This window comes from Falco peregrinus, chromosome 5 (assembly GCF_023634155.1).
Source record: "Falco peregrinus isolate bFalPer1 chromosome 5, bFalPer1.pri, whole genome shotgun sequence".
Taxonomy (NCBI): Eukaryota; Metazoa; Chordata; class Aves; order Falconiformes; family Falconidae; genus Falco; species Falco peregrinus.
The window spans coordinates 88,523,680-88,545,470 of record NC_073725.1 but is presented as its reverse complement, the minus strand read 5'-3'; the positions used below and the strand labels follow the sequence as shown (position 1 = coordinate 88,545,470).

General features: G+C 48.6%; 2 protein-coding genes and 1 long non-coding RNA gene across 7 annotated transcripts in view; 2 read left to right on the top strand and 1 right to left on the bottom strand.

Annotated features, from left to right (window-relative positions):
- The first annotated feature begins 215 nt into the window (after nt 1-215).
- On the top strand, nt 216-6,375 carry LOC129782552 (hydroxyacylglutathione hydrolase-like protein). 3 transcript variants are annotated; one of them, XM_055803671.1, is made up of 8 exons: nt 216-524; nt 1,389-1,453; nt 1,539-1,656; nt 2,157-2,265; nt 2,430-2,533; nt 2,709-2,810; nt 2,899-2,978; nt 3,298-6,375. In XM_055803671.1, exons 1-8 carry the CDS (start codon nt 420-422, stop codon nt 3,461-3,463), a joined length of 849 nt encoding a protein of 282 aa, XP_055659646.1. In that variant the 5' UTR covers nt 216-419; the 3' UTR covers nt 3,464-6,375. The 3 variants fall into 3 exon arrangements, with proteins under 3 accessions (XP_055659646.1, XP_055659644.1, XP_055659645.1); XM_055803669.1 differs by having other exon boundaries at nt 287-524; nt 2,902-2,978; XM_055803670.1 differs by having other exon boundaries at nt 455-524; nt 1,257-1,453.
- An 876-nt stretch (nt 6,376-7,251) lies between these two features.
- CIAO3 (cytosolic iron-sulfur assembly component 3) lies at nt 7,252-19,945 on the bottom strand. Of its 2 annotated transcripts, none has more exons than XM_055803659.1 (11): nt 19,810-19,945; nt 18,163-18,258; nt 16,454-16,597; nt 15,995-16,127; nt 15,459-15,593; nt 14,999-15,117; nt 13,719-13,848; nt 13,403-13,475; nt 9,979-10,116; nt 8,771-8,928; nt 7,252-7,696 (listed from the first exon to the last, which is right to left on the bottom strand). In XM_055803659.1, exons 1-11 carry the CDS (start codon nt 19,873-19,875, stop codon nt 7,458-7,460), a joined length of 1,431 nt encoding a protein of 476 aa, XP_055659634.1. In that variant the 5' UTR covers nt 19,876-19,945; the 3' UTR covers nt 7,252-7,457. The 2 variants fall into 2 exon arrangements, with proteins under 2 accessions (XP_055659634.1, XP_027636121.1); XM_027780320.2 differs by lacking the exon at nt 19,810-19,945 and adding an exon at nt 18,450-18,579.
- A 103-nt stretch (nt 19,946-20,048) lies between these two features.
- Nucleotides 20,049-21,791, top strand: part of LOC114010912 (uncharacterized) — a 44,105-nt gene continuing 42,362 nt past the window's right edge. For both annotated transcript variants that reach the window (XR_008747429.1, XR_008747428.1), the window contains exon 1: nt 20,049-20,165. This is a non-coding gene — a long non-coding RNA (uncharacterized LOC114010912). The remainder of the gene's footprint in view (nt 20,166-21,791) is intronic.

The window sequence follows — 21,791 nt, the reverse complement described above, 5'->3', positions numbered from 1 at the left end:
GCCGAGCCTCGTCCCTCCCCTGAGTGGGAGAAGCGGCTGGTTTCCCACGCGGGACCGGGACCCGGGGTGGGCAGCGCAGGGCTGGGGGCGGGCGGGATGCTCCGTGGCGCTCGGCAGGTGGTGGTGGGGGGACATTCCCCCGCTCTGCCGCCCCCCCTGCCGCCGGGGGCCGTGCGGGATGTCACCCCGCCCCGCGCAGCGTGACCCGCCCCGCTCCGCTCCGCACCGGGGGCGGGGCCGCCGCAGGTACCGGCCGCCGCACGCCGGGCTGCGCCGGGGGTCGCGCTGGGGACACCCCCGCACACACCCCCGGCGTGTCATCGGCTGCGTGGGGCCGGCGCCGCCTCCCGGCTTTGCTACGTGGGGCCGGGGCCGCCCCCGGTTTCGGTGCGTGGGCCCCCCGCGGGCGGTGCGGGACCATGAAGGTGAAGGTGATCTCGGTGCTGGAGGACAACTACATGTACCTGGTGATCGAGGAGCGCACGCGGGACGCCGTGGCCGTGGACGCCGCGGTCCCCCGGAGGGTGAGAGCGCCAGGACGGGTCCCTGGGGCTGCCCGCACGCGGGGGGGCTGCCCCTGCGTGCCCACAGCAGCGCTGACCCCCCGCCAGCCCCACGGGGTGGGGGGCTGTGGCCGCCCCCCTGCCGCCCGCCCCGGGGCTGGGGGACATCTCCAGTTTCCTGGGCCGACCCCGTCCAGCCCCCCGTGCGCAGCCGTCGGGAACGGGGATAACCTGGGATGGGAGCTCTGGAGCGCGTCACCCGTGGGAAATCCCGCTTTTGGGGGAGCCGGCCGTGCCGGGGGGGGCAGCGGCCGAGGTCACCCCTCGTCACCGTGACCCCCGGGGCTCCCTGTCTGGTGGCCTCCTCGCCACCCTCGGCTGCTGCACGTCGTGCAAGCGCTGTCGCGGGTTTTCAGCGTTTGTTGCTGGCTCCGACGTTTCCTTCCTCCGGAGGAACGTGATCAGGAGCAGCCGGAGGGTTCGTTGGAGCCGTGAATCTTAAGTTGCCGTTAAAGGCCTCCTGGTGGCTGAGCTGCGGGGCTGGCAGCCCCACGCCCTGGCCAGCACCAGGGTGGCTGCGTGGCCACCGTCCCCCGGCCACGCTGGCTGCCCGGGCACGTCCCACTCTGCGAAGGCACCGGCCGTACAATGCTGCCGTCCCAGTGTGAGCAGCGTTTCCCTGTCCGGCTGCGTTGCCACCGGTGGTTCTGAGTCCTTCTCTCTGCCCTGGGCTGCTGGGCCTCTTGCCTGCAGAGCAGCACCGTACGGGATGCATCCTGCCCTGGGACAGGTCCTGCGCTGGGACAGGCACAGTGGCCGTAGCAGCCGTGGTGCATGTCACCTCCTCTCTCGCGCTCACTTCATTCTGCTCTGGGTCTCCTTCAGCTGCTGGAAATCATCAGGAAAGAGGACGTGGTGCTCAGGGCGATCCTCACTACCCACCACCACTGGTAAGTGCCGCTAGCGCGGGCGGGGGGCCAGGGCCAGCTGTGCCCCACGCGGGGCCGCGTGCCCACTCCCTCCTCTGCGGTGCAGGGACCATGCAAGGGGCAATGAGGAGCTGGCGAGGCTCTGCCCCGGCCTGCGCGTGTACGGGGCCGACGAGCGGATCGGGGCCCTGACGCACAAGGTGACCCACAACCAGGAGCTGACGGTACGTGGCCATCGGTCTGGGGGACCCAAGGCTCAGCCCCCACGCGTGGATCCTGCCCCACGGGGCAGCCGTGGCGGGCGCAGTGCAGGGCTGGTGGGGCGCTGAGGTGGGTGATGGTGCAGTCCCAATGCTGTGGTATGTGCTGGCAGCCAACAGCGTTGGTGCCTGGCGGGCCCGTGCTCGGGGGCCGCATGCCCTGGGGCTGTTGCCGATGTGGCACCTTCTGGGGCTGGGAGGGGGCACTGGGCTGGAGGAGGAATCTCACCCCATTCCCAGCCTGTTTGGGTTGGCATTGTGGGACCCCACCCTCTCGTGGGGTCCCCCTGCTAAATGCTGTTGGAGCTGGGGGCAACCCAGCCCCCACCCAAACCGCTGTCCCGTCCCCCGGCGTGCCTGTGACCTGCTGAACTCCGGGCGGGCGATGCCACGGGGTGGGGGGGCTCTGCCTGCCCAGTGGGGCTGGGGTGACCCCAGGGGGTCCTGACTCTCTGTCCCTGCAGTTCGGGGCCATCCGGGTGAGGTGCCTCTTCACCCCCTGCCACACCTCGGGCCACATGTGCTACTTCATGTGGGAGGACGGCTCCCCGGACGCGCCGGCTCTCTTCTCAGGTAAACCACCCTGCTGTGCACCCGGTGGGATGGGGGGCACAGGGCGTGCTGCCTGCATGCTGCTTGTCCCCACCACACTCAGCGGGGGCGGGGGGAGCTCCCCCCCAGCACCCTGTCCCTGGGAGTGCAGGGCCTCCTCCATGTCCAGACCCCTTTCCCCGCAGGTGACACACTGTTTGTGGGAGGCTGCGGGCAGTTCTTCGAGGGGACAGCGGAGCAGATGTACACCAACCTCACCCAGATCCTGGGGGCTTTGCCGAAGGAGACGGTGGGTGCTCCCATCTCAGCCCCAGCCTGACCTCAGGAGCAGGAGGGGGCTCGAGGCTGGCACCCCTTGGGTGGCAGCGCCTGTCCCCGGGGCTGGGGCTGCAGCGGGACCAGGATGGGTCGGACCCGGCACCGGGAGCATGTCTGACACCGGGTACTTCCCACTGGTGTTGCAGAAGGTGTTCTGCGGCCACGAATGCACCGTCCGAAACCTCAAGTTTGCCTTGAAGGTGGAACCGGAGAATGAAATAGTGAAGAAGAAACTTGCGTGGGCCAAAGTAAGTGGCTGTGTCCCTGATGGGGTGGGGTGGAGGGAGGTGCTGGGTGCCACCGGCACGGTTCTGGATCTCTCTGGTTCCTTGGCAGCAGCGGGATGATGAGGATTTGCCCACAGTGCCCTCGACGCTGCAAGAGGAGTTCCTCTACAACCCCTTCCTGCGGGTCACGTAAGCAGCACCGGTACCTGAGGGGTGCAAAGGGTCCTGCTGGGGGTGGACAGGCCCGGGCTGGTGGTCCTGCTGCCAGGCTGCGCTCCCCTTCTCCCTCTGGCCTCGTCCATTCTCCCAGTGGCTTCCATAGCTGGTGGGAAATCCAAGCCCCGAGGGAGGGCAGGGCACCCAGCCGCAGGGTCCTGCGTCGCCCAGCACAGGGCACCCACAGACAAGCCCCGCTGTGAGGCTGTGACTCCCCCCTTGTCCGTCCCGGCGGGGAGGGGGTCCCCATCCTCTGCCCTGCGGTCACAGCAGAGCCGGTCTCCCCTTGCAGGGAGGAGCCCTTGCAGAAGTTCACAGGCAAGACGGACCCGGTGGAGGTGCTGAGGACCCTCCGCACCGAGAAGGATAACTTCAAGAAGCCCAAGGAGCGGCCCCATCCCCAGGCCATGCTCGCGTTCGACTGGGGACTTTTCAGCCCCTTCCTGGAGAAGAAGTGAGCAGCGCGGCGGCCGCCGAGACGCAGCATCGCTGTCATGGTGGGGGCTGCGTCCCCCCAGCTCTGGCTCAACTCCCGTGAGCTCAGCAGCTGGGAAGTGGTTTCTGTCTTTAACCTGCTTGTTCTGAGGTTGCTCTGCTTCGCTCCCTGCAGCGCCGAGCCCGGCAGGAGCTGTGCCGAGGGGCTGTCCCCGTGGGGAGGGAGCGCGTGGGTGCCTTCAGCGAGCTCAGGCAGCCGAGGCCGCCCCGGCGGGGCTGTGGGTGCTGCTGGCAGAGGGTCCCCAGGTGTTTTGGAGGAGAGGCCACCCACACCCACGACGTTCGGGCTGACGGGTGCGGGAGCTGCCGCCTGCCCGCAGCCTGGAGCCCAGCAAAGCCTGTTTCCACCGGCCGTGCCCGCCGGGCTGCGGGGCTCTGCTGCCTGTGGTCCTGCCGGACCTGGGGGCTGCACCGCGCTTCCCAGGGGCTTGGCTGGCACAGCGCTTTGCACCAGTGTGGCCCCGAAGCCGCTGGCCTCCCGCATGGCTGGGCTGGCCGGGGAGCCCTCCTGGCACTGCCCGCTCCCGTCCGGCCGTGCCCTTCCCACGCCGAGGGCGGGCAGGGACGAAGCGCAGGGATTTGGATGCACGAGGAAGCCGGCAAGGGGCTGGCGTCTGGGCTGGTGTTCAGCAGCACCTACTTATCTCCGGGCTGGGCTAAGAAAAACCCTCATTGCAGTGGGGTTTGGGTGGTTTTTCCCCCTTTCCCCCATTTTTATAACACACCAACATAGAACCATCGTGTGGGGCTGTAACACAGTCGCTGACTTTGGGGAGCATCCAAACAACTGAAGCGGTGCAGAGTACCTGCAGGTGGGGCCAGGCCTGGAGGAACGCGTGTTCTAACCCACTGGCTTTGTAAAATAGTTTTCAAGGTGTGACAGTTTGTCAGCAACAAGGTGCTGCTACGCATCTATTGCTTCTCCCCCTGCACCTCCAAGGTGAAAAAACACTGGAAAACCCTTGGCTGAAAGCTACATTCGCGTTGCCTTGTCATGAGAACAAGAGGGAGGGAGCAGATGGGTCTCTGGAGGCTCTTCAGCTTGCAGCCTTCAGTTTCAGCAAAAGCAGTACTGTATTTTTTTTTATCTGAGAAACATGCAAAGATTTTTATTTGCAGGTAGTGGGGAGCTGCATGACAAACTAGTAGTTTGCTTTTTTAGTGAAAAAAACCAATAGGGCTCGATGGTGGCTCTGCAAATAGCTGTGAAAATCCCTCTGAAAGGTCTGGGCTTGGGCACGGCTCCCTGTGGGACAGTCGTGTGTCTCTCGTTTCTTCTTTACCTCAAAGCACAGAGTGTGTGTGGCTGCCCTGGTGTGGCTGAGCTTACACCTGTTCTGCCTAGTTCAAATGAAAAGAGCAGCGCAGAGAAGTTGGTCCCATAATCCTTTTACCATACGTTGTCAGTTTAAACAGTGCTGATTACAAATGTTATAGTTCCTTACACTGGAATAGAGTTGACTTCAGGATCTTTCATGTGTGGCCTGTGAACTGCATCTGTTGCCACTGACCCTGTTTGTGGCCATTTTTCCTTTGCTAGAAACTAGACTTAAGGTTTTCTTTTCTGCCTTTCATGAAATTAGCGTTAGAATTTACTCTCCCCCATAGGAGGGGAATTAATCCTGCTGCACAAGTTGCCTCGGTACTATTGCCTCAGTTACTTAGTTTAAATGTAGTGGTACCGTTTGTAGATGTTACCTGGGGAGCAGAGACGCGCCCGTGTCTGTCCCTGAGCTAGCACTGAGTCTGCTCATGCTGACAGCAGCAGCACACAGCTCGAAGGCTGGGAGAAATTCAACGTGTTCTTGATACCACAGCAAGAACAGCCACCCAGGAGTGCCTGCAGGAGCTGAGGTCTTGCTGTGTTCTGAGCGGAGAGTCCTTGGTTGGCTTCAACAATGTGCACGTTGGTTAACTGGAGAAGAGACAAAATGTAGATTCCCAACTCTTTAATCTACAGCTAATTTAGCTTTATTTGTGCGCTTCTGGCTCGATGTGCATGTTCTCAGCAGAAACAGAACGTGTTTCTGTTGCACTGATGTACAGTTTGTGGTCCCTGCACTTCAGCATATTGGACTGACTTTGCATTAGCAGTGGTACCTCTTGCTGTAGATAAAAATGTTATGGTTTAGTGTAACACTGTGTTTCAAATCTATGCATGGAAAAGGGCATTCACTGACTCGCTCGTAAAATGCATAGGGTGGGGAGGGGGAAGCAGCAGGAGATTCTTGCCTTATGAACACTGTGAATTCACTAATCGATCAGCAACACCTGAAAAATGTAAAGCGTTTAATTAAAAACATTAAAAAAAAGAAAGAAGTCTTTTACACTGTTGGCTTACTTATGGTGGAGGAGGCTGTGAGAGGGACAGAGGCGAGTACTGCCAGAGCGGCCGTTACAAGGGGCAGGCCAGGTCCGGCAGCCCTAAGCCCGAGGGCTGCAGTAACTGCGGGAGGGCTCTTTGATGAGGCTCTGGGCCAGGTTTCACTCTGGGCTAGATGCAGTAACCGGCTCCATCTGTTTGTATTTACTCTGAAGGAACAAAGCAATATGGCACCTTTGTTTTCAGTTTTCATCCACTTAACTACTTTCTGCACAGTCCTTCTTCCTCACAGAGCAGTAACTGGAGAAACATTGAAGCGATCAGTAATGCTGTTCGTAAGTTCCTATTCACTTGCAGCTTCAGCAGCCACAAGGAGAGATTCCAGCTGCAAACCCTCCCACTGCTGCCCTCCCTGTACACACTGTTACTCCAGAAAAACCGATACTGGGATGGAACAGGCCAAACCAAGAGTTACTCACTCTGTTGTTTTTGTGACCGGTTCTGAAAACACCTGTGTGTAAAAATACAGATAGCACGGCAGGCACCTGTCACCTCCAGGAACAAAAGACCAAATCTGCTTCACATCCGTCTGTCTTCTGGCATGGCATCATCATACACTACATTCAACCAGACGTACTTTTAGCAACCCCTTGGGTTGTCCTGGTAAACTACTTGTAATGATTCCTTCTCACAGCCGCCTTCTATGAACTGTTGTAAAGCAGCACCTTTCAGAGACACCAAGGACTTTGTTCTTTGATGGAAAGTAAGCTGGCAACGCATTCTTACTTGAAACACTGTACAAAATTATGTTCTCTGAATTTAAGGATGTGACTCATCAATAACTGGCTGTTGAGGATGGGGTAGATGTGACAATTCTGTGACTCTCTGCTGTGTATTTAGGGAGAGAAAGAGAGATGTAATTGCCCACAATTACAGACAATGGTTATAATTAAAGGGGATGTGCGTGTGGAATTCACTCTAACTTTCTTCTTAAATAGTCACTCAAGTCACATTTCAGCAGGCAATAAAACAGCCCTAGAGATGATGCATCTCACGTGCTCCCAGGCTGCTTGCTGCCCACCCCCTCGGATGGGGCAACGATACTGCAGCTGCACCTCGAGGGCAGCCAGTCAGGGGCACTGAAATGTAACAAACAGAACCCAAAGTTCAATTAGACCATTTATAACTAAATGAGGATGTCCCGACAGAAACAGCCATAAAACTCAGTGCTGTGAAAATACAGCAATGCCTGGATGAGTCATACAGTCATGCAGCACAGAGCTCATCTCGGTGAGGCTACAGTCCCTAGCAAGGCAAATCCTTCAGTACCTTAAATTCATCAGTTCCGGTAGGAGTAGGGTTGTAAAGGGAATGTGGATTTAGTTCTTGAAGACTAGAGGCTAGGATGCATTCCTGCTTCTTTTGACATGTGTTTTAAGTCAGCATTTGGTTTTTATTTACATCACTGTAATAATTATACAGCTGTAGGAATTAATATTGCCTGCCTATTTATATGCACATTACCTTCTCCTCCCTAACAAGAGTCAGAAATCACACAGAACTTTGAGAATCATAAATAAAATCGAGTTAAAAAGGCACGAAGTATCTGTATCTAGGCTTCACAGCTTCAGTCTTCACCATTTGATGTTAAATCCAGTGCTTGTTTTCTCCACTGCGTGGTACTCTGTATGCAAAGCTTTCGCAGCCTTTTCTGAGTCTGTGCCACCCAGCCACTGCTCATATAGCTCATTTACAGTCTGGTTCTTCTCGGGAATTTCAGTCTTAAGAGACTCATACAACCTCTCAACTTGCTGAAGCTGGTCCTTGTTGGATTCACCATCTAGTTTGATCTGACCGCCTCCATTTAAACAGCCTACGCGTAACAAAGTGAGAAAATGTCTGGGTTGAGAAAACACTTCAGCTTTATCAGGAAAAAATGCCAACTACAGTTAATTAATGCTGCACCTGCAAACGGTTACAGAAATGAAAACACCATTGTAATTGTGGTTTACTCCCCAGTTATCTAACACCAGCAGGGCAGGCTGCAGCCCCGGAGGGGAGATCATGCACCTGCCAGTGTGTGCCCCAGTGCTAGTTCCATGGCAGCCAGCTGTGAGAGGGCTGCTGAGGCAGGCTGGGACACGCCAGGGAGAGGTAAGCAGCAGGGAGCTCTGGCACTCATCTCCTGCCTCCGGAAAAGGGCCAGAACATAACCCAGGTGAGAACAGCTTTGGAGTCTCAACTGAAGGTAAGATAAACACGCCTGGGAAACGTTCTGGGATTGCTGTTGGGGTGGAGGTGTGCTAGGGGTTGAGCCACGCAGCATGTGGCCGCCTGAAGTAGTGCCCTGGTGCTGAGCAGCCTTCTGGGCTGGGACTTGTGCAGGCGCTCGGGAGAGCAGTCGCTCAGTGCCACGAGTGGCAGCTCAGCATCACCTTCAGTCTGGGTTCAAGCTGCCTGTGCCCTCTGCTAGCAGACTCAGAGAGAACCAGGAGGGAGGAAAAGGAGGGCAAGGAGGGCTTGCACAGTGTTGAAAAGGGAATAAAATAGGTAGAAAGAGATTTTCTTCACCAGCCATAGCAAGCACTCTCTGATAGCATGAGTCAGTTTTGTGCAATTTTAGAGGAAGAATCTCCTCATGTACCAAGGAGCTCAGAAAACCAGGAGGCCCTCCATAAAAGCACTAATTATGCAAACTTTGTGCAATGGAATTGAACTGTAGTTACTGAGATCCTGTAGAATTACTAGCTTCTGGGTAGGAAAATACACACATACACACACCCCATTTGAAATTCTGATACTGTGCCTATCACATCTCCAGAGTTTGAAGGCTTTGCCACAATATTCAGGATGTGAGAAATTGCCTACTGTTCTTGTATTTAGATGTAGTTTCATGTAGATTCTTACAGCTACAGATTGTGACAGTGAAACCCCTGTGCAGCCTTACCTGACGGGCAGGCCATGACTTCAACATAGTGATAGGGTGACTTCCCTCGTTTCAGCTTTTGCACAAAGTTCTGTATATTTCGAAACCCATATGCCAAAGCAAACTGGAGCAGGACTACTCCATCCTTCTCCAGTGTCACCTCCTGGAAGTCCTTGTTTCTGAGGAACAAGAGCAGAGAAAATGTCTTATCCAAATTAACTTCTATTTTAAACTTCAAAGAGCCCTGCGCTAAAAAGTTCTTTGTGGAATCTTACTGAAAAAAGCTGTCCCAGTTCTTTGCCACCCAAACAAAACAGATGAAGGCACTAGCTTACGGATCTCTTTCCAGTTTTGTCTGAGGACCTGCCACCTGAACTGAGTTTGCTGAAGAACGCCTGTGTGGAATAAATCCCTAAAACCTAAGCAAACAGAGCCTAAACAAAAGTTTCATTGTGACAGGCCTTCCGAGTTGGCTTCAGCCAACTTCTACATTAGTGAGGCCACTGAGGAAACTTTTAAATTGTAGTGGCTCATAAAACTAGGGAGAAAACAATTACTGAAGGCTTCCAGACTCCAAAGGCCAGTGGAAGTATCTGTTCCTGATAAAAGAGTAAGTGATTTATTAAGTATTTATAGTGAGACTCAGGGGAACTGTTTCTTCTGCTTCCCAGACCAGGGAATCCTAACCAAAAATATTGCTCATCAGGGATATAATTCATTACAAATGGAACAGTAATATTATAACTGGGAAGCTAGAAAGAATCTCAGCTGAATGAGCCTCCGTGCCCAAACTCAAGTGACTTCTTCTCTGTCTTACCACAACGTAGTTAAAACAGATCCCCAAAGTCCTAACACAAGATTTTCTGTGCTGTGATAGCCAGATTAGTAACAAATCACTTTATTGGTCTGATCACAGGTGAGGAAGCCCAGATCCATGTGAGCTCTGTCTTCTAAATTACTCTAAAAATCATCTGCAACTTGATACTGGGAAAATCCATCAGGCCAAAATAAAGCGTGTGGGTGGTGAAGGGGCTAGAAGTCTCCAAGGGAAAGGCTGCGTGGAGCGCTGGCTGATTTATTGCTCAGCAACTGTGGGAGTGAGAAGCCAATTCCCATGCCTTGAAGTAAAATGTTTAACATTGCAAGGAAAGCTTCAGTCCATCATCAAGGTAATGGCACAAACAGAACTGCAGTAAAACCAGTGCTTTTTGTAGGACTTTAAAACTTACTTTAAAGGTTTGTACTGAATTGTATCCACTTGAATCCCAAAGAGCTCCTTGGCTGCATGCTTGTATATGTGCTCCAAATAGCCACCAGAACCACCTCCAGAGTGGCTGGTGAGCTCCTCTTCTGCAGCACTACTAAACCTGGGGGACAGGAAGAAAGCAGCAGTCTTAGGGGAATCTTTCTGATAAAACGCAACAGCCAGCACAAATGAGAAGGTTTGGGGGACTCAAAAGCCATGGAACAAGCCACAGAGCAGCTCCCTTTGAGCTCCTCATTTTTCCTGTTCTCCTGGGAACCAACTATTTATAGCTTCAGAGCCCAGCAGGTTTAACCCTGCGCTGCCTAGCATCCTCTGGGTCAAGTTCAGCGGAAATGTCACACACCACAACAGGGCCTGACCCACGCGCTGCCAACATAACCTTCGTGTACCAGAAGTATGTTTGGGAAAGTTTGAGTTACAAGGGCAATTGCTGACACGCATATTTTGCCAGCTTCCTGTGTAATACCTCTACAAACATCCTGGGTTACACTTAGAAATGGGAGGAGGGAAGTAATGAAACAGTGGTGGGATGGGTCTCCGTATCCTACGCTTCTCTTGGCGAACACAACCTAGAAGTCCTGTCTCAGTCGAGAGACATCTCATCACTGCTAAGCTGTTCTGCAACATCAACAGAAGCAGAATTCATTATTGCAAGCTCTAGTTCCCTGTTACGATGCATTTTTTTGAGACCAGCTACTTTAGATGTGGTTGCTGGGATGTGAAAGAACACTTCTGGGAGGTATCGGTGCCAAGAGCACAAGCACAGACAGATGAAATCCGTATTGCTGTGGTTTCACGGGCTGGAAGTTATGTAACAAAGGTGAAGGAACCTAAGGATGCCAGGACATCTGCTCCATACAGGGCTGTCCTCAGTGGGATCCTGGTTCAAGTTCAACACATTTTTGGTGTTGAACAACTATGTTAACATAAGTTCTGTAATTCTAGCTCTGCACAAATAATTCCATCTCACTGACATGCCAAAACACAACCAACTATTCAGAGGTCAAGATAATGTTTCTTGAGAATAGCTCACCAGATGGAAGCCACAACAATAGCTTTTGTTATGAGAGAATAACAAGATGAGGGATCTGCTTATAAGCACTCATCAGGCAGTGACACTTGCATTCTCCTACTAACAGCTGCAGAAGGGAAAACACTTGAATTCAGGCCAAACAGTTTCAAGTCAAATCGAAGATGTTGCCTCTTGCAGATAAAATCTTAGCTTTGGAAGAACTGCAGAAGGCAACACTTTAGCCTGCAATCACCCTCAGAAACTATTTTTAATTTGATCTTGTTTACAGGAACTGAGCTTCATTAACAAAGTGTTTCAGTGTGTCTGGCCTCACGTACTGCTACTCTCTTAAAATGAGGCTGCCAGTAAGCCTCAGCGCTGGCCTGAAGCAAACAGTTATACCAGCAGAAGTCCTGGGATTTCTGGCATTTTATCTCATTCTTGCTGCCAAATGTAATAACCTCTTAATGGGCTTTTCCACGTGCTGGAGGATAAAACAGAACAACAGCCATTGGACTGCTTATGTGAACGCTCCAAGTTCTGAGGAATACGTGCTGTTTGTAACCAGTCAATTTACCCAGTATGTTAAAGTTAGCGAAAGGTTATAGAGGCACTTTATCACCACAAGCATGAGGCCTAGTGCTCAGAATGTACTCCTCAGAAGTCGGCCAGAGATTTTTATCAAGTAATTAGACATTCAGTTCTATGTTATAACTGACACTTCCATAATGTCATTTCCTAAGGGAACCCAAACACTTCAGAATCTTTTTTTGCTCCTCAATTTTCTGCTAGTGGCGTAGCAATAAAAAAGGTAGAAGTACCTGTTTACAGGGGTAACGTTTGAAGTTGCAATTTCGGGACTCAGCATGCTGACATTTATTATAGCTGAGGAGACTTTTCTTTTTTGATGTGAAAGCAATACGCTTTGTGGATAAGCCATGTCAGAAAGAGACACTTAATCCTGGAAAAAGTGTGCATAAACAGATCTGTGCTAGTAAATGTGTTACGTGAAACCTACACCTACCATCCACTGAAATGTAGCATAAGGAAACTGAGGCTCTGGGCACACATATAACTTGAAAAAGAGATTTAAAATATCCCTTACATGAAAGAGATTGTATGGCAAGAGACCATCTCTACCTCACCTTCTTCTTCTCAGAAGCAGAGTGATCAATGTTTATAACAAAACTGATCTAGGAAATAGGCCTCATGTAAAGACACCTCCCTTCACAGCTCTGTCAACGTACATTTGCTGATCAGACAATTCTTGAGCAAAGGCTGTCAGCTGCACCTGGTTGTACTAGAAATACTTGAAGCCTATTCAGAAGTAAGCCAAATTTCAAACCAAGAATGTCACATCTGCAAGGGGTACAGCTGAAAACAGGCTAGTGTCACATTCCACTCATGTGCTAGGTGCTGTGTATTTGGGGTATCAAAATCTCTCCTGAAAACTTAAGGTGCCTGGGAAGTAAATGTTTGAACCATATACCTAATCATCTTTTATAATTCTTAAAGGTTGCCGCACATGTAGTCTTTCTGTTTATTAATGTGTAAAGTACTACAAAGATATTTCTTTCAAACTGAAGAAAAGAATGCTTTGGTTTAGCATTCAGCATGGAACCATGACTGCAAGTTAATTTAGATGAGTAAAATGTGATTTTTAATGTTTCTGTAGTCGCTTAGATCTCTCTGCAGTTGTCACTTAACCAGATGGTACTTTTCTGCTGAAGCAACTGAAGTCTCATCTGGTTTGCACATGTTTTAGATCTCATTTTTTTACAAATGAAAACTCCTAGATATTAGCTGAGTGACCTAAATATTTTTTATGCTTTAGTTCTGGAATCCTTACAGTAGCTCTGATAACTAGGAACAGAGACAAGCAAACTGAGTACAATGCAGTAACAGGCTTTGTTTTAGCAAACTCTTATCACTGATGTCTATTCTTTCACTTTTCACAGTTTGTAGGTGGATTTTTGTGGGATTCCACCAGCTATACTATGAGTAGCAGTAACTGAACTAAATGACTCTCATGCAATTTGTACTTCTTTGCATAATTATTTTGCCCTTATACTTTTACTGGGATAATTCTAGCCATGCTGCTGATTTACAGTGAGAGTCCCTAAGCCTTGGACTACGAAAATCTGAGGTTTTACCTCTGATTTCTACCCCTGAGGTGGAAATTCATTGTATTCTATAGATTAAGTATTTTAATGCGCAATTGTACTGATTCAAGTGACACAAGGAAACAAATCAAATGCAAACACATGCAGCCTTGTGTAGAACAGTAGTGGAAAGAGAAATTCTGTTGAAGAACTCTATAAATACTGGACGAAAAAGAACATGACTGAAGATGCAAATGAGAGTTTGTTCTTACATGGTATCCAATGGAGCGGGATCTACATCTGATAGAGATATTCCTTCTTGTTCCAACAACTTTAGCACTTCTCCTAAAACAGAACCACAGACAAAAAGTTTTTATTTTTGGGACAAAGGAAAACAAAATCCACAGATCAGTATGTAAGGCTGCATCTGCAATTACAACCAGGATATGGCTTGCATGATTAAAGTGTAGTTATACAGCAAGATCCATATACTACATCCTCTATCAGAGACAAAGGGTTATTAAAACTAGCAAATGCCTTGCTCTGAGGCTTCCAGAAATTAGCTGGACTACCTCTGGCTCTACTTACCTGTGGTGATTACACAGTCCACATCACGAGTTTGGTACTCTTGGTTGAAAAAGTCTGGCCTTGAAGCCTCTAGCTTTTTGTCATAACAGGGCATCACTGTTACATGATATATCTGGTCAGGTGCTAAGTGCTGGAAGAAAAGACAAAGCTGTGCAGTCAGATTGGCCAACATCAAACCTACCTTGGGGGAGACATTTTCCAGGCAGAAATGAAACTGATGAAACTAATGCCACCGTGCCTCTGGAGATACTCCCCGCTACTACTGAACGTGTATTTTTTTTAATATATGTATGTACACACATATACATTAAATTATTTCTCTCATAGAACCCAATTTAGTATGTAGCAAGTGTCAGCAGTATGGCCTTTTACAGGTTTCCCCCCACCTCCTTTTGCTAGTGCAGATGATCCAGACAAAGTCAGTCAGTGAAGTGAATTCCTAATTATGCAGTTAGAGAATATGCTTCCTCCATGCTACTAAAATCCAGCCCCTGCATCCGCAACTAAGAAATTATCTGGAGTCAGACAAAAACCTCATGACCATCCAAGAAATAAGCACAGGCTGAGGAAACAAGTCATTGACTCAAGGCCATTGTTTCAGTATCTTGCGCCAAATATTCTTGGTAGCTGCCAATTTTTCTAACAAGTATGCAGATGTCAGCATTTACTTAATGCAAGTGTTAAACCACTGCTCATTAATGGACAATAAATCATACGATCAGAAGGGCTGCTTAAGTTTCTTACTGGACAAATCCAGGCTGTTAGTATAAGTCCAGTCTTTAAATATCAAATTTACATTTGGCAAGATTCCAAAGGTTAAAGACTGAGAACAGAACTAAGTCAAACTGAAACAGAACATTAAGTTGGGAACAAGCAAGTAATTTTTAGACAAGACATGGTCTGCACGTATGCACTGACTGAAGTTTTGTCTTGGGATGATTTATTTTAAGTTATTCACCAACTTTAAACAACATGAAAATACCACACACAGACAAGATGGGAGCACAAAGAAATGGAAAAATAAGTTTCTCTGGCTTTCCTAAATAACATGCAGAGGTTTTAAGCAGTCCATGCAGCACGCGCTTAATGTTACTGCCCTTGCTGCTAACTTCTCATTAGATGAAATAGAAGTGAGAAAGATGCTGCCTTTGCTGGCTTCTGCAACATATTTTTTACCTTTAATCTCCAATGTATAACATATAGCAAAATAAAAAATATCAGCTTAAAGCATTCAATTTTAGCAGTTTTCCATTAAGCACAGTATATATTCAGACCCTTACCTGCTGTTCTGCAAAATGGCCCTTGATCAAGGAGCCCATGACCTGCTGTGGAGACTTGGTGGTACTGATATAAGGAATGATGAAACTGCCATGGGTTTTCTCTGCATAACAGATCCAACCTGATAGTGTAATTAGCAATATAAATTAAAAAATAACAAGCAGCCCTTCACTCTGCCTACTGTCCCCCCAACGCCAGGCTTAGTACCCATTAATTACCATTTTCAGCCTCACTTCAGCACAAAAAGCAAAGGAAGTATAACACAAGATTAATTAGAGAGATCATTAGATAGCTGTATAGCTCCTGTTGCTATTAATACCAAGATCTCATTGTACTGTGAAGACAGTAAGTTTCCAAGTAAATTTATCCATTTAAACTTCTCTGACTAGCTTTTTGACTTTTCTTTCTAGTGTACTATTCAGATGCCATTTTATTATTTCCTTAACTCATTTAATACCATACCTGGACAGGCGGAAGCTAGCATTGGCAAAGCCTTTTTGTCTTCAGATTGCTTTCGAAAGCGTTTTACAAACTCTCGTTGGCTCTCCAATAGGCTGAAGTTTCTTGAGAAAGTTGTATCAAAAACATAGTGCACACCTAGGCAGTACAGCATCTGTGTTAAAATTCACAAGAAAGATACAGCAAACTACAACAAAAAGCCTCCCGTCAAACCAGATTCAAACTGCACGTCTTATTTACAGGTATCAATCTGGCCGATGAGAATGAACCTTTTTTCCCTAGCGCCTCAGCACAGTAAGATGAGAAAAAGTGACAGGAGGACTGCAAATCTAAAATTTAAAGTTCTTTCCTTCCATCACTCCAAGTTTATTATGCAACTGAAGCTGCAGACAGCTTGCATTTTAGCTAATGCCAGTTACAAAACATTATGAGTCCGTAGAGAGGTTAAATCACATCAACCTTGCGTGCTTGTAACATGTTTAACATATACCCCAGCAGTCCCCACTGTGATTAACAGAATAACACGATAGCACACTTGCCTAAACTCTTTAAGAATGCGGTCAACTTCCTTGCTGTTTCCAGAACACCCATTTTACATCTTGCAGCTAGTGAAGCTCTGGATTGCGGTGAAACAGAAACCACCACCAATTTCTGTTCATTGGGAGCTGCAGTCTTTGAAAAAAACCAAACAAATGACAACACTGTTCAGACAATATTAATACGGTACACACAGAGCCTTCAGCACACTACAACATCAGAAAGTATTCCTCAGCTTAACTTTCAAGTTAGTAACTCGCTACATTAAAGGTCCTTTCCAAACCCACGATTACTTTTCAAAAATCGATAAAATAGTGCACTGAGAATGTCCTCAGGTCCTTCAGATCTCTGAAACTAATTTTTAGGCGCGCTGTTTCCATGCACGCCTCTGCAGATGCCTCATACCAATCTATTAAGATTTTCAAACTCTGCAGCCTACCCAGCCGTGGCTTAACACCTACCTTGTTAAAAGTTAGCATTTTGCAGAGCTCTTCGTGGCTCTGTTGAGTGATTAAAACACTCTCTGCTGATGTAATGCAGCCACTACAAGCTAGGCAGTCGTTCAGAGTAATTTTAGCCTTTTCCAGTTTTTGTGCTCCTCCATCCTACAAAGAAACAGATTAGACTCAGTTCTGATCACAGTGTAGAATTAGGTAGCAGTTTTCCCACCTTTACTATATTTAGTAACAAAGAAGTTGCCCTTTTTATGCTCTTGGTTTACCGTGGAAAAAAAAAATCTTTTATTTTTAGTAAGACAAGGGGGAAGACAAGTATCTTTGAAGTTTGCTGCTTTTAATAGGATTATTTAGCACACATGCAAGTATGCTGAGGGAAGTTTTAGCAAGACCAAGAACGTAATTTTCATCAAATACTTAACAGTCACTTAGGCCACAATTATTTGTGCAATCTGGTGGGCTAACATTGCTCCAAACCACTGAAATTATACTATCCCAGAAGCAAATAGGGTCTATCTTGCTTGGTTTTTCAACTTGTGGGTGGCTGAAGATTGGGTTAGCATGGCTAACGGGCTACAGATGGCAGCTGCTATTTTAACCACAAAACTGTAGACCACAGAGATCCTAAGCCTTTAAGCACCAATCTCCAGCGTGCACTGGATATTACCCTGGAGAAAGCATGCCAGTTTTGTCACCTCTCTCAGATGCTGCTCATGTTATTGAATAATACTGGAGCCGTTTCTTCACAGGAAGTTGAATTTCAGTCCTTCTGCATAGACTCTGTAACCAGACTGCAAACTCGCTAATATTTTTAATTGATACTGAGTGTTCTGCAATCTTTCTTCATGCAAAACTCACATGGACACCGATGGGAAAACTGCATGGCAGCATATTAAAGACAGCGTATGGCTTGCCACTGGAAATAAGTATTTTTCATAATACTTGACCTGAATAAGTCAGTTTTCCCATGAGACGCTCCTCTTAAACGTCACTTCTCAATAAAGTCAGGAATAGGCTGAGTAATTAGGTACAAATAAATTAAAAATTTAAAATAAGAAACCAGACTCCTTTGGAAGCGCTGTATCCTCTTTTTTTAAGTCAAAAGGTCATCATCTGCCTAAAGTTAAAAGTAACATTTCTAGATGAATTCCCAGCTTGGTTAAATAAGAAATGCTAGCCTTTTCTGTGTAAACAGGAAAATTGTTCTGCAAAACCTGGCGTTAATTTTGGAAGCAGAAGGCTTATGAATTCTGCAGGCTATTTAACAAACAATTTGAAATGTTATTAAAAAAATCAGAGCAAAATTTAAGAGTATCTAATTGAATCTCTTTGTGACTGAGCACTCTGCTGTATGACATAATGCAGTAAGCAAAGATATTGTCAAAAATAACCTAACAATGGCTAATACTTAAGTATTGATGGCAAAAAAGACTTCTCAGCTTATCTGCTCTTCTACTGAAAATCATCACTTATTAATATTGGTGTTTCAGAGCATAAAAGACTGACACAAAATTGGAATTACTGCTTATAAACCCAGGTAATTAAAAAGTTGGACTTTGGAAAAAAGATACGAGAATACTGGCAGCAACAGCACACTTTTCTAATGTCTCGGTCCTCTGTGAGGCATTAAAATAGCTGTCGACTATTCAAATACTTAACAATACACTCACATTTTCCAGATATTTTACACAATAATGAAGAAAAATCACACATACCTGATCAATCTGAAAATAGCTTCCATCTGCTTCAATTCTGATCTTAGCTGCTGCTTTTCCAGGCTTTTTTTCCACTTTTACAGGTTTGATACATTCCTGAAAGAGAAATAAAGCCCAAAAGCAAGGAGATGAGCAACAAAGAGATAGATTTAACAGAAACTACAATGATCAAAACCAAATAGTTCTTATAGAGTGAATGCTGCTTAGTCTCCCTTAAACTATACTGGACTTATTTACAGCATCTATAACTACTACCAAAGAAAAATGGAACAGCAAAAACTTCTTACCCCTTTTTTACAGAAGGAACACTTTTCCAGCATCATAGCAAAACCAGAGGACAATTTTGCTATCCTCTCTGAAGAACACAGCTATGTTTTATGCAGCTTTGAAAGGAACAGAGGCTTGCCTGCACGGGCCTCCTCCCTAAAATCTTACAGATGATCGTGCATTCTTCATTGCAAATTTTAACCGGTGGAGGCGTGGTCACCACAGTCAACATGTGGCTAGTGCCAATTAAGTTTCATTTAATGTCAAAGGGACTCTGACGACCTCTGATGGACTGCTTCCAGTTTTCTGTATTGTTCTATGATGAAGTCTAAATGGTGTTCTTGCATTTTGTGCAATTTATGTTGTTTAGGCATCTTATGACTCCTTGTCCTACTTCTACAGCTAGGATTTTCTTTGCCTTTCACCATCCTTGCTGTGCCAACATCTTCAGGTTTCCCCCCCCCCCCCTAAATTAAACCAGCTTCACTACATTTTGCAAGCCCCAGAGACTAGCAGGAACAAGTCAGTACGATTCTTCCGTTATGGTCACTGAATAAAACAAGCAATGATCTCCACTTGAAACAGAACAGCAGGTCGCGTTATTTATGTGAAAGACTTTACTAGGAAACTCAAGTTAATGGGGTTTGCTATGCCCTGTTCCACTGATTTAATTTCAGGGTAGTTTTTTCTACTGTACTTGTCAGCAAACACCTCCAGGATTACTATTTCATACATTTGCTAGTGCATCGACTCCAAAAGCAAAAAAAATAGTCTTGGCCTGTCCTTGCCACTCATTCCCACCTCTCTGCCACCCACTCTCCTATGCTGGCACGAGCATCCGTGCAGATAAACTAGTGTGGAAGGAAACTTGTTTAGGCTTAACGGTTTTTTTGGGGGGGAGGTGTCTAGATTAACATTTGACGGGGCAGTTTCCAGGCCAGGGTGGGAATGACCGCCTGGCTGCTGGGCCAAGGTTTCTCCCTTTAGCTGCTCACAGCATCTCGCCCCGAGCAGCGCTGCTGCCCTCCCCGTTCCCTGTGCACTGGCTGGGAGACACAGCGAGGCATCTGCGCGCTTTTCTCCTTTTACCGTTTTATTTAACAGCACCCGAAGGACGCCTGGAAGCGCCGGCCCTGGCCCCTCGCCTCCCTGCGTGCTGTGCCACCTCCCTCACACTGCCAGGCCGAGGGGCCCGGCCAGGCCGACGCTGCCGTGCGGGCCACGGCTGTCACCCCCCTCCCCTCAGCGCCATCTTCCTCCCCCCCCAGGCGGCGCTGGCAGGGCCGACCCCGGGGCGGGGAGCAGAGCCGCGCCGCCCCCTCACAGGGCCGTGGGCTGTCCCCCCGCGGCCGGCCCTCGACGCCCCCAGCCCGCACCCACCTGGGAGGGCCCGATGTAATCGTCCAGGTCCGTCAGCTGCAGCACCCCGCTGAAGGCAGACGCCATGGCGGCCGCGCCGCCGCCGAGCGCGGCAGCCAGCAGAGGGGGCGGGGGCCGCAACAGTGTCGTAAAAGGGCGGCCCGCCACACTGCCGGAAAGGGCGGCGGGCTGCGCGTGCGCGGGTGGCGCGTGCGGTGGGCTGCGCGTGCGAGTGCGCGGGTGGCGGGCTGCGGGGCCGTGATGGCGGGAGGGGTGGCTGAGGCAGGGCCGCACTGCTGCAAGGGCCTCCCGCACGCAGGCTGCTTCTAGGGCGTTTGTCGATTTGTAGGCGGCGGTGGAAGATGTGTTAGGCTGGGGTAAGATGTAGGCGCTATGGAGCGGGGTGTCGTGGCCCTGGGCCTTGTAAACAGTGTGGAGCCTGTGCTGGTTCCTGCAGAGAGTAAGGCCTCAGAGCCCTTGAGCTTCTGGGGACGTCACCGTCCCTGGGACTGCTTTCCCGCCACAGTGGCAGCTGCTGAGGTTCTTGCCCATGAGGCATGGGGATTTGAGGTGGTAAATCCTCCCAGAGCAGCTTGCTGTGTTCGCGCAAATGCGTGATGTTGTGTATGTTTGAGGTTCAAAGCTCAGTGTGAGAAATTAGTAGTTCTTTGAAGAAAACAATTTAATTTACACGAGAAACTGGGGAAAGGAGTGTAACAATTTTTTGAGGTTGCTGGTGAGGCTGTAGCACTGTCTGGTTGAGAACTTGGCACCTTCTTGATTGCAGAGCCTGGACCCTACTTGGAGATCTCCCTGGCAGTGGTGTTTCCAGGAAAGCTTTTCAAATCTGGGATTTTACAGAATGTGACCTAATACATACTAACAGGAGCTTTATTTAACAAAAAAATCTATATCAAAATCTTTGCACTGTGTGTAGAAGTACCCTGAGGTGCCTAGATGGAAGTGCTAAGTGCAGGGTGCTGTTTGTAAGCAGAGCTCTGTGTCATTGCTGGGCACAGCTGTAGGCAGGATGCAAGGAGAAGCTGGTAGTGTCTAGGCCTGATCCTGAAAGCACTGCTGGGTTTTGTCCTCACAGCTCCAAAAACTTTGGTTGAGGTGTGAAGATGGGGCTCCAGATGACATACTTTACCAACAAATGCACCAGACTGCAGATTTGTATATGACTTTAACATCCTGCAATTGCACCTCTGAATTACTGTTTAAAAGTGATGAACACTGGAGAAAGTAAATGCCCTTGTTGATTGAAGTGTGTAACTTTCTCTGTGCTAGAGCGCCTCACCATGTAGGGGTAGGATATACTCTTAAAAGGCAGTGTTCTGTAGCCAGAGGGGGAGAACACAGTAGAAAATCTGAAACCTGTGGTTTTTCATAGATGTTGTTGCTCTTCCGGTTACAGGAGGTGCTGAAATAAATATTAAGGCACCTAATCAATCCTGAATCCATGGGGATTGTCCACAAAGACAATGATCTGTTCAAAGGTCTGGAATAACCGTTCCACTGCCTGATAGCTTTCCCACAAACCCATTTGGACATGTTTTACTAGTGGAGTAGACTCTCGAGGGAAGGAGTGAAAGTCATCTGTGAAGTCTGTTACAGTTAGGTTGTGCAAAGCGCTGGGGAGCATGCAGTGTGCAACAGCCCTGCTGCTCCTTCACAGCGGACTAAGTGTGACCCAGTGTGACTTTCCACTTGGCCCCATATGTGGTATTCTGTGCAGTGATACTGAGCTTAGAGCAGCATGTATACCAGGAGATCCCACTTCAAAGTCCAGCACATGCTTGCTTTCATGTGATAAGCTATTGTTTTCTACATAGTGGGAGAGAATCTACCATCAGGCAGACAAGAAAAACCTTTTTGTGTACTCTTGCTATGCAGATAAAAGCCTTTTGGAACTTGTTGGCATTCTAAACGTAAGGGTGTCAGTGCTAGGGAAAACAGGATGGTAGCTCCTAAGTCCTCTTTCACTCACCTGCTGATGGCTG